The sequence below is a fragment of the Nuphar pumila genome, chromosome 17, assembly GCF_984573655.1.
Source record: "Nuphar pumila chromosome 17, dmNupPumi1.hap1.1, whole genome shotgun sequence".
In the NCBI taxonomy this organism is placed as follows: domain Eukaryota; kingdom Viridiplantae; phylum Streptophyta; class Magnoliopsida; order Nymphaeales; family Nymphaeaceae; genus Nuphar; species Nuphar pumila.
In genome coordinates, this window is record NC_143265.1 from 22,877,361 (window position 1) to 22,892,230 (window position 14,870).

The window sequence follows — 14,870 nt, forward strand, 5'->3', positions numbered from 1 at the left end:
CGGGTTATATACACTTCAAGGGTATTATGCAAGGGTTTTACAGGTATATGCAAAAACTCGACAAAATTTACCGAAATAAAATAGTGTGTGGCACCACAATCAAAAAGCACAAAAGCCGCTTGGTTAGCGACAAAAAGGGTACCTTACACTAGGTCGCCCTTGGTCAACTGCTCGACCTTGGCGGTGTAGACGCGTCCTGGCGCCCTCCTCTGACCGCTCGCCTGCGGTTGTGGCGTCTGATACTGCTGTTGCGGTTGTGGTGGCCGAGAGAGCAGAGGTGCTTTGTTGTTCTGCCTGGAGTCGTCAGCCGCCTTTTTGCGGCAATCACAGGCATAGTTGTAACGCCCCAAAAGTTCGACTTGAGACAATAAGTGAATGAAATTACCTTTGAAAAAAAAATCAGAGTTGCAGCAAAGGTTTTCTTTTTATAAAAACACAAGTCGATTCTTCTGAGCTCGTTAGCCAAAAAAGACCCAGTATAAACCCAAATCCTAACTAAGTGAAACAGTAAGCCAAAAGATAAAAATAATTTATCCATAAAAAGGTTTAGTCTGTACAAAATAGAGGGGTGTCCACCCAAAACAACAAAAGTACAAAACCAAATAGCCAGCGTGTCGACAAGAGAGCCGAGGCTTTGATCATGTGGCATTTGCACCACCGCCAGTAAGAAGAGCTATATGTCACCTACACCCATAAAAAAAACGGGGTCAGTCCTGAAAACTGGTAGGTGCGCAAAAAGAATAAGATAAACAACAACTAATCTAAAGCATGCTCAAATCTAAGCAAATAGAAAGTGATGCAACAGGCAGTGAGCATGTGAATAGCAAAGCTAACCAAGATATCATCATGAGCTCAAGCAGGCTAGTTTTACAGTGATAACAATCTAACTATAAGCAGTTACAACCAGACTTATCATGCATACCTTCTAACTATCGCAAATAGCAAACTGATAGCAAGGTAAAGCAGGCAGTCAAAAGCAGGAACAAAGAACAGCTGTGAGCATGCCATAATGTGATCTGATTATTATCTGAATATTGTGGGTATGCACAATGTATAAAACGTAGAAACAGCCAAGATCCATTCGAGAGTTCATTATGCTATGTATTTTATTATACCCCGAAGGACTGACTGAGTCCGCTCATAAGGGAACGACCAGTGGTCAAGAGAGTAAGTCCCCAAAGGCTAAACAAGGCTCAAGGATGCATCCAACTTCTGCAGAAGTGTCGGGCAACTACCACCTAGGATACTTATGGTAACGCCATTTCCCCTACCTCCGATGACTGAGAAAGCCAGATCTTTGCCCGTAATAGCCATGAATTGTAAAACCCACAGTTTAAAAAAAAATTTGTATCGGACCCGGGCCGGGTCGGGTCCGAACCCGAGGACCCGACCCGACCCGGGCCCGTCATCATTAGGGTTTTAATAACCCGACTCAGGAAGAGGATTTTAAATCCTCTTCCCGAGCCCCCCCCCCCCTTCCACCTTCGTTTTCAGAAGGATTAGGGAAACCCATCAGGGTTTCCCCTTTCATCGCCCCCTGGGGCCTTTAAGTTCAACGTGGGAGGGCGAGGGGAGGCACGCCTCCCTCTCGAAGCCCTTCGCCCCCTCCCGTGCCGACCTCCTCCTTCTCTGTGCACGCCACCAGCGCTCGCCACCAGCACCGTCACTGCGACCCACACTGACGCCGGCCGCCGCCTCCCAGGTACGCCTCTCCTCCTCACCTCCCCCCCCCCCCCCCCGCCCCTCTCTGTCACCTCGTCGGGAGGCCGACAGGCGGCGCACGGCCCCTACCACGCCCTCCCGCCTCTCCTGTGCTCATCGGAGGCCCGACAGGTGGCCTACGAGGCCCCTGTCGTCCCCTCTTCCCTCTGGGGGTGCGCCGGAGTGCCGGCAGGGGACCAATGGCCCCTGCGACACCCCCTCACCCCTGTGGTGATAGGGAAACCGACGGGAGGTCGGTTGGCCCCTGTCACCCCCGTCCCGAGCGCTCTCTCTCTCTCTCTGCAGGGGTTAGTCCCCCTGCCGCCTCTCGATCACCGGTAGGAAGGGGCAATGCCCCTGCCGCTTCATGTTTCCCGGCAGGCAGGGGGTCACCCCGCTGCCCCTAGGGTTTTGGCGGGCAGGGGTAGTGCCCCCTGCCGCCTTCCTGTCTCGGCTGGCAGGGGCAATTCCCCTATCGCCCTTTGTTTTGCTGGGCTGGCAGGGGCTCGCCCCCTGCCGCCTCTTGGCTTCTGGGAGGGCAGGGAATATCCCCCTGCTGCCCCTTGATTCTCGGCACGCAGGGGCTTGTCCCCCTGTCCCGAGCTCTCTCCCTCTCTCTGTCGGCAGGGGTTGGCCCCCTGCCGCCTCTCGACTGTCAACAAGGGCTGGCCCCTGCCTCCTTGTTGCTGTCGGCAGGGGATAGCCCTGCCGTCTCTTGGCTGTCGGCAGGGGCTCAGCCCCTGCCGCTTCATTGTTGTCGGCAGGGGCTGCCCCCCCCCCCCTGTCGCATCGATGATGCCGGCAGAGGCTGGTCCCCTACCGTCTCGTGTTGTCGGCAGGGACTGGCCCCCCTGCCGCTTCGATGCAGTCGGCAGGGGTTGGCCCCCTTGTCGTCTCGTTGCTGTCGGCAGGGGCTCGACCCCTGCCGCTTCGCTGCGGACGGCAGGGGCAGGCCCCCTGCTGCCTTGTTGCTGTCGGCAGGGGCTGGCCCCCTGCCGCCTCGCTGTTTTCGACAAGGGCTCATCCCCTGTCGCCCCGCTGTTGTCAACCGACAGGGGCTCGCCCCCTGTCGCTTTTCCGTTTTCGGCCTACGGGGGCACACCCATGTTGCCTCTCTCTTTTTCGATCGACAGGCCTGGTTTTCTTTTGTTCGCACGATAAATAATGTAGCGCTGAATACTCATACTTTTGCAGACTTCGTATCGAAACCCGCTCTGGCTCTGCGGCCTGAGCCTCGTATCATCTACACCCGTAGACGCACGCAGCTGCACGACATCCCGAGGTAGGGGAAAGTCGCACGAGGATTTTGGATGAATAAAATAAAATAAGACTCCTGAGATAGAATAGTTATTTTACATACATGCTTATCTGAAGAAGTATTTAATTTATGAATTGCTAGTTAGTGTTTTACTCGTTTTGATTCTTTTGAAACTACATGCTTAGAGTAAACTCTATGGGTAGACTCATTCTAGAGAGAATCGAGTAGTTTAATTGGTATACCTGTTTACCTATAGGACTTCTTGACTTGTGATTGTCTGTCATGCATGCTTATCCTTTTGAAATTACATACTTAATGTAAACTTTGTGAATAGACTCATTTCTGGAGAGAAACCCACTGCAATTACTATTATAACTGAACCTTAAGGCAGGTATGGTATAAATTTGACCAGAGGTCATGGAGTACCTTGAAGTGGGAACTCAACACTTTATTGATATAGATGAGATAATGTCGGCCTCCACAGGCCAATTGCTCAAAGAGCAATACATGTCATGTATGAACCAAAAGAATCATAAAACATTATATGTTGCCCTCTCATCGTAGTTGTACCTCTAGGAAGGTACGATCGTACTTTTGGACAAGTACGTCCCATGTGGGTTACGATGGTTAGATGATGACGTTGTAGCGACCTCGATGCGTGCATTTAGCACAATGCTGAGATCACATAAATGGTGACCATTCGCCTTCAGAGACAAGATGCTTGAGTGGGTCTAATAGACTAGAGCATGTAGGATGGGGCGGCAGTTAAGAAACCCCCGTCGTACCCATTCGACCTTCACGGTTCATCAAGGGAGAGGATGGATGGTACAAAAACTCCGATGGATAGGTTGTTAACAACCACCCCACGGGCAAAAGACTTTGCTTCCCCAGCCATCGGAGTTAGGGGAATTGGGAATACCATAAATTACCCTAGGTGGTAACTCCCAGGTACTTCTGCAGAAGTTGGATGCATCCATGGGCCACGAATGCCTTTGGGGATTTACTCTCTTGGTCATTGACCGTCCCCTTAGGAGCGGACTCAGTCAGCCATCCGGGTTAATGAAAACACCTGACATAATAAACCCTTGTATCGGTCTCGGTTGTTTCCACGTTTCGCGTTTGTGCGTACCCACAGGCAAGTTAATACAACAACAACAACTACGCCTTCATCCCAAAACAATTGGGGTCAGCGATATGAACCAAAAAAGAAATTCATTTTGGGTCTTCCACATAAATCCTTTTCCTCCAATCATTTCTATCCAATGCCATGTCCTCGGTGAGGTTCAAAGCATTCATATCCTTTCCTATCATCTCCATCCAAGTCTTCCTAGGCCTACCCCGACCTCTTTTAACTAATATATTTTCTCATTTCTCCAACCTTCTAACTGGAGCATTATTAGGCCTTCGCCGAATATGTCCAAACCACCGTAAACGATTCTCTCGTATCTTATTTTCAATGGGTGTAACACCTACCTTCTTACGTATCTCCTCGTTCCGAATCTTATCTTTTATTGTATTTCCACACATCCATCTAAGCATCCGCATCTGAGCTACACTCATTATTTGAATATGATGTCTCTTGGCAGCCCAACATTCTGTACCCACAGGCCAGTTAATATCAGAACTTAAAGAATATCTTCTTGAATAGTTGTAGATGATTGAGACTTACACTGCTTGAAATGATTCAAACAATAGCTCTTTGCACATGTTACACTTGTTAGAATAGATTATAATTGTATTGATTGTTTTAATATAATAATTGTTTATCTCATGAATGTCCGGCTTTATTTTCATTCTACTTATTTGTTCGTGCACCTACTGGTTTGTTATGAAACTGACCCATTTCATGAGCAGGTGAGGAGTAGGACTTCACAGACGGCCGATGGCATGGTGCAATATGGCTCAAGATTTATCTTCTTTCTGCTGGCGTCTTGGCTCTGAGTCTTTTTGAGTTTTTCTTTAGATTATTGAACTTTGAAAAGATGCTCATTTTGTAATAAATTGCATATTTTTAATCTATTGCCTTATTTTCTCAATTCCTTTAAGTTGTGGTTTATGTGAATGGTGGTTTTTCAGCTAACGTACCCAGGATTTGTTGACTTGTGCTCCTTTCTAAATGTCATCCGTTGTCGATTTTAAAAGTAAAAATTTTAAATCTTTGAAAGGTTTTTCGATAATGTTTTCGAAATCACAAGTCGAAATTTTGGGCGTTACAACTTGGTATTAGAGCCAGATCAGAAAGAGGTGAATCTTGACTATTGAGCATCCCATCGTGCTATAAGTAAGTCTTTGATATTTTATAGCATGTTTAGACTAAATTATATTCTTGTTTTATTCGTAGTATCGTCAGATAGATGGATCCGTTTGTTGGTTCTAGTGGTAGTCGCGGTAGGGGCACGCGTAGAGTGCGTGGCCGTTCCGTAAGGGAGAGGGGCGGACATGGGATGTTTCGGGCTGGTTACTGGGCTAACCGCCCTCCTCTACCCATTTTTACGGATGAGCAAGGCTTCCCACTACCGATCGCCTACCAAATACCCTTGGCAACAACGTGGGCTGAGGTGTATGCTCGAGAAGGTGGTTTCGCGCCTTCACACGTTTGGTGCACCATCATACACCACAAGAGTCATCGGGAGATTTTGTTCCCCCTGAATTAGCATAGGAGTGTGTTTTCTGTGAAGAATCAGGGCACACCCTGAATGCCTGCCTCCGCAGGGCCGAGCAAGATGGCAAGATCACAATTTCGACTGCAGGCGAGCAACCGCCACCTCCAGCAGACCCAATGGGCGGTGTATCACCCACATACACGCCTGCAACTGATTCGTCAAGTTATAGTCTTGGCTCACCAGAATATACTTCGGCGACGCTCCTCTACGGACAGGAGACCTCCTACGGGGAGCCACTTCCCTTCACCCCTAAGCGCAGATTCAGGCGCACAGGCAATAGAAGGAAATATCTTAGGAAGTACTCTAGTCGTCCCTAAGGGAAAGTAGCACCTACCCAGTTTTGTTGGAGTCTGTGAACTCCTTTATAATTACGGAATAGAAGTTTTGCTTATGTACCAGCACGGCTGATTCAAAATAAATGACTTTCGTAATAAAGATATATATTTTTGCCTTTGCTCCCATACTTATGTCTTCTTATGCTTCTTCAGTATTTTTTTTTTACTCTTTACCTTGGTTGCTTTTTTTAAGGATGACGGGAAACTCAAGCAACAGCATGGCTGATGAGTTGCGTGAGCAGAGGGGATTCATGATGGATACCCTCAACTCCTTGGCAGAGGCAATTCGTAACCAGGGTCGTCCCCAGCAGGATCCAGGTTCTCTTGTTGGGATTACACCAACCGCCACGTATGAAAAATTTCTGAAGCTGGACCCTCCTACCTTCTCTGGAAAGGTTGACCCTGACTTGGCGGAGAGTTGGGTCAAAGAGGTGGAACGGGTGTTCCAAGTGTTGTCCGTTCCTGACGATAAGAAGACGATGTTCGGGTCCTTTCGATTGAAGGACGACGCTCGCGAGTGGTGGGACACTACCCGGGAGGTGCAGTTCTCAGGCGCGGAGGTGATTCCTTGGGAGGCCTTCCGGAGGGCTTTTCTCGGAAACTATTTCCCTCCTCATGCGAGGGAAAAGAAGAAGGTGGAATTTTTGGAGCTCTGCCAAGGCAGCTTAAATCTGAATGAGTATATCGCCAAATTTTAACGATTGGAGCGCTATTGTCCTCACCTATTCGAAGATGATCATGAGCGGGCTGGGAAGTTCATTCGCGGACTGAAGGAAGGACTCAGGCATAGGGTTCTCACCAGCATGCCCGCGACTTTTTCTGCGGCGGTAGCAGCAGCCACCCTACTGAACGAGGATTGGGAGCGTTCAAAAAGTGTGCAAGCCAAAAAGTCACCCGCGTCAGGTGGTGATCAAAAGAAGACATATTCTGGCGGCCCAGGGCAGCGACCACCATTACCAGTGAAGACTGAGGGAGGGAAGAAACAGTTCCCTCCGGCTAAGCGGCAACGACAGCAGGGCCATCCACAGCCCAGACAGCCGTCTGGAGATAACTGCTCCAGGTGCAAGAGGACTCACGTAGGACAATCTTGTCCGCGGGACACTGGCGAATGCCTGTACTGTGGCAAGATGGGTTATTTCATACGTGACTGCCGAAAGAAAACAGTTGATGACCTCGAGCGAACCGGCAACGCATCTCAACCTCCTCGACCACCTCATCAGCAGCAACAACGAGCACAACCAAGCAGTGTCAGGGAGCCGGGTCGAGTTTATGCAGCCACGGTCGAACAATTGACAAAAGGGGATCTCGTTCAAGGTACCATTTTTGTTGCTGGTCAAGCAGCGTTTGCACTCTTTGATTGTGGTGCTACACACTCATTTGTTTCAGAAAAATTCATAAAACAATTGCATATAATTGTAAAACCACTTGACAATGCTTTAGACGTGTATAACCCTGTTGGAAAGAACAGGGTTTGCACCACTTACATACCTGAATTGGACGTAGTTGTGGAAGAGCGGCACTTGCCTGCTTGTGCTATCTTGCTTGAGATGACAGAATTTGACGTCATCCTAGGCATGGATTGGTTGCACAAGTATCATGACAAGATATTTTGCCATGATGGCAAGATCGTTTTATCACCTCCAGGCTCTCCGAGAGTAGAATTCAGAATTCCCAGACCTGTTCGAGCAAGCCGGATGATCTCGGCGCTTAAGGCGCAGAACTTTTTGCGGAAGAGATGCACTGCCTTTTTGGTTAGTGTTATCCAATCGGATCCAATGCCTATTCCCATCAGTGAGCTGGATGTGATTCGCGATTATCCCGACGTTTTTCCTAAGGAACTATCGGGACTTCCACCGTCTCGTGAGGTAGAATTCAATATTGAATTGCTACCAGGTACGATGTCGATCTCTAAAGCACCTTACAGAATGGCGTCAGCTGAGCTTGAGGAGCTGAAGAAGCAGTTGCAGAAGTTGTTGGATCAGGGATTCATTCGCCCCAGCGTATCTCCTTGAGGAGCTCCTGTGCTTTTTGTGAAGAAGAAGGACGGGACCTTGCGTCTGTTCATTGACTATCGAATGCTCAACCAGGCCACAATAAAAAACAAGTACCCGCGTATCGAAGACTTGTTCGATCAGTTGCAGAAGGCTAAAGTTTTCTCGAAAATCGATCTTAGGTCTGGATACCATCAACTCAGAATTAGGAATGATGATATTCCTAAGATGGCTTTTCGGACGAGATACGGACATTACGAGTTCACAGTCATGTCGTTCGGACTGACCAATGCCCCAGCAGCTTTTATGGACTTAATGAATAGGGTGTTACCCTGGCTGAGTTCCAAGAACTCCACCTTCTTCTTCTCTCTCGCATGAGGCGGGAAGTAGTTCTCCAAGAAAGCCGTTCTGAAAGCTTCCCAAAGAATGGGTGAAATTCCAAGAAACTGCACACCCCGGGCCATGTCCCGCCAACTGCGGCATTCTCCTTCACCCTGAAGGTCCCGAATAACGTCTTCTTGTCGTCGGGCACTGACAAGACCTTGAACACTCGTTCCACCTCCTTCACCCAGTTATCAGCCATGTCTGGCTGAGCTCCAAGAACTCTACCTTCTTCTTCTCCCTCGCATGAGGCGGGAAGTAGTTCTCCAAGAAAGTCGTTCTGAAAGCTTCCCAAGGAATGGGTGAAATTCCAGGAAACTGTATACCCCGGGCCATGTCCCGCCAACTGCGGCATTCTCCTTCAGCCTGAAGGTCCCGAATAACGTCTTCTTGTCGTCGGGCACTAACAAGACCTCGAACACTCGTTCCACCTCCTTCACCCAGTTATCGGCCATGTCTGGGTCGGGCTTGCCGTCGAAGGTCAGGGGGTCAAGCTTCATAAATTTCTCATACGTCACTGCGGTATGCGGGCTCGACTCAAGAACAGGCACTGGTTCCCTTTGAGAACGAATCTGGTTTCGCATAACCGCTGCCAAGGAACTTAGAAAATCCATCACGAATCCCCACTGATCTGACCATTCGTCAGCAGACTCTTCATTCGTGTTCTTTGCCATCCTTGGAGTAAATAAGGAATATCAATAATTAGAAATTTTAGGAAGCTTGAAATAAGCCAAAAACATAAGTACTACTCATGTTTAACGTGAATAGTTTATGAAAATCCAGCAATGTTGGTACATAAGCAGAACGTGTCAAGCCACTTAGCTTAATAATGCAAAATACACCTACTAAGAAAGAGGAAAGGTATACTCACAGCGCGATGCGGATGCTCAATGGTCAAGAATCCTTGCTTTCCTTAGCTCTGATACCAAGTTGTAATGCCCCAAAATTTCAAACTTGTAAACCTTTCCGAAAAACAAACAAGAGGCTAAAAAGAAGTCTCTTTATCTTAGAGATGGATTATGAAATCAGCGGAAGACTATTCCTTTGTTAATTTCATAAAGGCAAGCTGACAACTTTGGGCGCGTTAACTAAAAGAACCAAAGCGCACAACCCATGCTACTTGCAAACACTAGGAAAAGACACTTTCATTTAAGAAGTTCTCCAAATAGTACAAAATTCGGATATCCCAAGGAAAATCCGTTACAAAACCCCAAACGTCCAAGACGCGAGATAAGAGCAAGAAGAAGAAAGTCTTGGAGTCATCTTGCCATCGCCCGTGATGTACCTAATCATCACCTGTGCCCATAGAATGGGTTAGTTTCGCGAAAAACTAGTAGGTGCACAAGAGAGACTACAGAAAACTGAATTATGTACATTTAATTCAGTAGGTTACGCAGTTTAAAGCAGATATGCAGTTAAACAGGTAAGCAATGCATGCAGGTAAATAGTGCAAACGCGTAAGTAGTACAAGCGAGTAAATAGTGCAAGCGAATAAGTAGTGCAATCGAATAAGTAATGCAAGCGAATAAGTAGTACAAGCGAGTCAGTAGTGCAAGCGAGTAAGTAGTGCAGTATAATCTCACGACCCAACAACCAGTGTGAACAGACTTTATGTTTCGATATTACTGGCCTGCGGGTACGCGCAGGCAAAACGTGGAAACAACTGAGACTAGTTCGGGCGTCTGTTATTCTATGTATTTTGAATAACCCGAACAGCTAGTTGAGTCTGCTCCTAAAGGGACGGCTTTAGCCGAGAGAGGATTCCCCAAAGGCTGATAAGCAGTGCTACGGATGCATCCAACTTTTGCAGAAGTGTTGAGCTAACTATTGTAGCCCCTTTCCCCTAACTCCAATGACTGGGGAGGCTGGATCATTGCCCGTAGGGTGGTTGTTAACAACCTGTCCATTGGAGTTTTGTACCGCTCTGTCATCTCCCTTGACAGACAACAAGAAGCGAATGGGTGTGATAGGGGTTGTTTAATTAACGACTCATTCTATGTTGTGGTCTTTAAACCACTCGAGCATCTTGCCTGTGAAGGCGAATATGAAGTCATTTTATGTGATTACAGCATTCTGCATTTAGCACTGTTCGAGGTCGCACGACTGTCTCATCCGATCATCGCAGTACTAGACGTGTAGTGCACGACTACAAGTACTCTAGGATGAAGCCTAGCTCCTCAATAGAAGTCTCAACAGGAGTATTTCACAAAGATGTGAAGGCGAATATGAAGTCATTTTATGTGATTACAGCATTCTGCATTTAGCACTGTTCGAGGTCGCACGACTGTCTCATCCGATCATCGCAGTACTAGACGTGTAGTGCACGACTACAAGTACTCTAGGATGAAGCCTAGCTCCTCAATAGAAGTCTCAACAGGAGTATTTCACAAAGATGTAATGTTTATCAACTTTACTTTTGACATTCTTTATCTTTTGAAAAAGTCAGTACCTTGTGCCAACATTATGCATGTGATTTTCTAGAATCTCATCCGCTATCGGGGTATCTACATGACTCGATACCAGCCTCGATACCAGCCTCGATAAACGGGATACAGGTTTCCCAACAGAACCCCTGCTAAGTAATTCGCTCGAACCCCAACTCGTCTGCACGACTGCGTACTCGAAGAGTCAGGATCCTTTTAAGGTATCCCTCTCCTTAGACGAGGATGTAACGCTAGCTCTCAACTCAACTCTTGTCGCAAGAGAGAGAGTGGTGAATGTCCCTCGCATCCTCCACAAAGATGCCTTTAAGGCATACGCAAAGAGCGAAAACATGTGTGTCATCTGCAATAGCAAAGCAATAACAACACATATGCAAAAGCAAGAGCCTAGGCGCAAAGCGCAACGGCAAAGTAAAGACGATAACCAGAAGTGCAACGCAAAACCTCGGCGGAACCCGCAACGACAAGTAAAGACTGATAGAAGGTAAAGGGTAAGGATCGTGAAACCGCGTCTTTGAGTTAAGTGCATACTCGTATAAATATATATATATATATATATAATGGCCGTTTTTAGTTTAATTGAACTTAATTTAATTATCCAAGTCTTTTGTGCAATCTTCCCCTACCTCGGAGAGTTGCGAGCTTGCTGGCGTCTACGGGTGTACACGATTGACGGATCGGGTTGCGGAGCGCGAGCGGGATCCGTCGTAGCTGCAAATATGCGATATTAACATGCAACCAAGACAAAAGCAAAAACAAGGAGAAGAATCAACTTCTCCAATACATAGGGTTGGGGCAGGGCCGAACGGCTCTTGCCGCCAGAAGAACAGGTGCAGGGGCCATCGGCCCCCGTTGGTTATTTTAAAAAGGCAGGGGCCTTCGGCCCCTGCTAGAAATTTAAAAAAAAACAAGAAAAGCAAAGGGCCATCGGCCCCTGCTGGAAAAGTACAAAGGCCAGGCGTTGATGGCCCCTACTGGGAAGGTACAAAGGGCGGGGGCCGATGGCCCCTGCTAGAACAGTAAAAGGGGCAGGGGCCTTCGGCCCCTGCTAAAATAGCAAAAAAAAAAAAAGGGCAGGGGCCTTCAGCCCCTGCTGGAATAATAAAAAGGGCAGGGGCCGACAGGAAAATGAGTAGAGAGAGAGAGAGACGCAGGGGCCAATAGCCCCCCTGCGACTTTTGGGAGAGGAGGCAGGGGCCAAAGGCCCTTGTCAATTTGCTTAGCAGGGAAACGAGACAGGGACCAAAGGCCCCTGTCGGTTTCTTAGAGGAACAGGAGGCAGGGAGGGGTCTCGACCCTCCCTGGTAGAGACGAAAGCGCAGGCAGGGGCCCCAAAACCCCCTGCCGGAACCCTCCTCACAGGCGGCAGAGGTTTTACCCCTGCCGACCTGTCGGCAACAGGTGGGGCTAAAAAAACCTGTCGCACAGCCCTTCCCCGTCGTAAACAACAGACGGGAAGGGGCTTTTGCCCCCGCCTGTCGATGACAGGGAGAAGAAGAGAAAAGAGGGAGAAGAGGCGGCGAAAGGGAAAAGAAAAGGGGGAGAAAGGCGTACCTGGTGGTCGTCGAAGGGAAGCTCGCCGGAAGGAAGGGGGTCGCCGATGAAGCTCTGGTTGGTCGACGATCGGAAAGGAGGTCGCAGGTGGTGGCGGGCTGACAATGGTCTCCGACGAATCGAGAAAGGCGAGAGAGTCGGTGAGGGAGAGAGAGTCGAGTGAACGAGAGAGTAAGAGAGAAGAGACGAGAGGGTAAAGAGGGGAAAGGCGGTGAGGGGGGTTTCGTAACCCTCTTCCCGCCTGCCTCGCAATCTTTAATGACAGCGAGAGGCGGTAGTCCGAGTCGGGTCTGGATCTGGCCCGAATCAATATAATTTTTTTTTTGAGTTGTTACACCATTAGTCTTTTCATTTCTGTTTATAATGTACATTTCTTGCCATAGTTAAAGCTCCAAAAAAACGAAAATAAACTAATAAAAATAACAATTATCTGCCTTGCAAAATCAAATATTGTACCTTTAGCTAGTCAAGTTTCCTAACTATTTCCTAATGCAACAACAAACACATGTTTGGCATTAGTATTGTTGCTGATCATCATCATCAATATTTAGAAAAAACTGAACTTCTAGTTGTTCATATGCTGTAACATAATTATAGAGCAGAAACCTTGAATTACCTACTGTCATGAATCCATCTTTCTCTTATCTAGGGTTCTTCAAGAAACATGAAGCACTTTGGCAGAAAATAAATAAACTTGGATGATACATTTTAACTACAAGAACAACTTTGGTGGATCAACAGGAAACATGTCAGCAAGTTATTAAAGTTGTATATATGTGCTTCATAGATACATTACTTACGCAATATCTTTTCTAAGCCATCCCTCCATTGTTTCATGAAGTTTCTGAGGAAGATCCCAATGGTACAAGGTTACAAACGGTTGAACACCTACATATAAATACTCAAAAGTCTCAATATCAAATTTAGTGGAAACCATATGGATTTTTTCCCCTAGTCAAGTAGGCACCTTTTTCAAGGAGAGCATCAATAAGATTATTATAGTAGGCAACTCCTTCCATGTTGACTTCATTACCAAACCCATCTGCAAGCAACCAGGAGATTTCATAGATGATGTTGTAAATGAGCTTAAAGGGTAAAGAACAAATGGCAAGCAGTATAACCAACAAGAACAACTGGAAAAGTAATAGACTCTTCATCAGGAACCCATCAAAAACATCTCTGTATCACTTCAAGACAAGTTTAAAAAAAACACAGATGATGGGGATTGAAAAGAGGTTGGTCACAGTTTGCAAAACACTGCAAAATCATATGGGAGAACATGTTTGTGATGCTGAAATTTTATTAAAACATACAATCAGAAAAATGCAATACTAAATTGGCTTCCACCTTACCATCAACTCCCAAGTCGCCATGTTATTATAAAGAAGGAAAGGCATGCTTAGATAAGTTTTGAAGGTCCACAAGAATACCAGGGAAAATTCGAGGCCATGATATGGAAAATCGATAAGCGTCAAACCCCAATTTTGAAATAAGTTCAACATCCTCCTACATACATCAAAAAGCATAAAACTGACATTTCTGCAAATAAAAATGGACAAAATAACAGTAGAAATCATTCTTAGCATAAGATCAATAGAATGGGTGGAAACCCTGGACATCCTTTCTTCAGTAGCATAGAGAATAATCAAACGCAATTTTCAGAGTAACCGCCAAAACACACCATTTTAAGAACCAATAAAACAATCATGAATGAAATTTTAGGGCCTAAAGGCCATGTAGTCATTGGCAATTTAAAGTTTCCTTTGCCATGAGGGAAACAAACTGCAGTGTGTGATTAAGGCATTATCAATCCATTGCCTCCATACCTCTCAATTTCTATCTCTATATTATGCTAGCTTCTTTTATATACAACCCCACTCTCCAAAGTGACCTTTTTTAATTAATTCTGAGGGAAACCAATATAATAAATTTGAGCATTCAACTGGATAAATGAACTATCTCTTGTCGGACAGTCCATGCACCAAAAATCTAAGCCCATATCCTTAGATCAATAACTCTTGTTTTCTGTATATATAAATGAAAAGCTACTAAGTTAAAGCCTCTTAATATTTAATGACACCAACTATCAATATGATTCTTTTTTTTATTTGCATCTTTATAGTTGTACACAATTTTAAAGGTGCATTTCAGATAGGCATATAGTTGGGTTCATAAGTTTAATTTGTTGGTTATATTTTCTTGAATAAGTCTTAGTTTTTCTTAGTAGGTCATGCAGCTAGTGGATCCATGGGTCATCTATATCCAGTGGGTATTGGTCTAGATAAATAATTAGGGCCAAAAGGTTCATTAATGGGTTTAGATCTAGATGAAAGTCATTCCATTATGGAGATTAAGGTTAAGAGTTAGTCTAATGAGGTTCGGAATCTTTAGGATGGGAGTCTTTATAAAAAGGATTAATTGCAATGTAAGAAGTGGCTCTGAAATTAAGAAACTGATGGAGGTGATTTCTTAATTAAAAAGAAGGTGCTGATGTCAAGGTCTCCCTCCCTCCCTCCCTTAGTTAAGCAAGCCACAGCAAATTGACC

At 46.2% G+C, this 14,870-nt stretch overlaps 1 protein-coding gene across 1 annotated transcript in view; it reads right to left on the reverse strand.

The window, feature by feature from the left end:
• BGLU42 (beta glucosidase 42) overlaps positions 1-14,870 on the reverse strand; it is a 37,936-nt gene that overhangs the window by 12,341 nt on the left and 10,725 nt on the right. The window contains exons 4-6 of the mRNA XM_089992673.1: positions 13,755-13,830; positions 13,292-13,366; positions 13,125-13,212 (exon numbers count right to left, since the gene is read on the reverse strand). Coding sequence (XP_089848799.1) covers positions 13,125-13,212; positions 13,292-13,366; positions 13,755-13,830 — 239 coding nt within the window. The remainder of the gene's footprint in view (positions 1-13,124; positions 13,213-13,291; positions 13,367-13,754; positions 13,831-14,870) is intronic.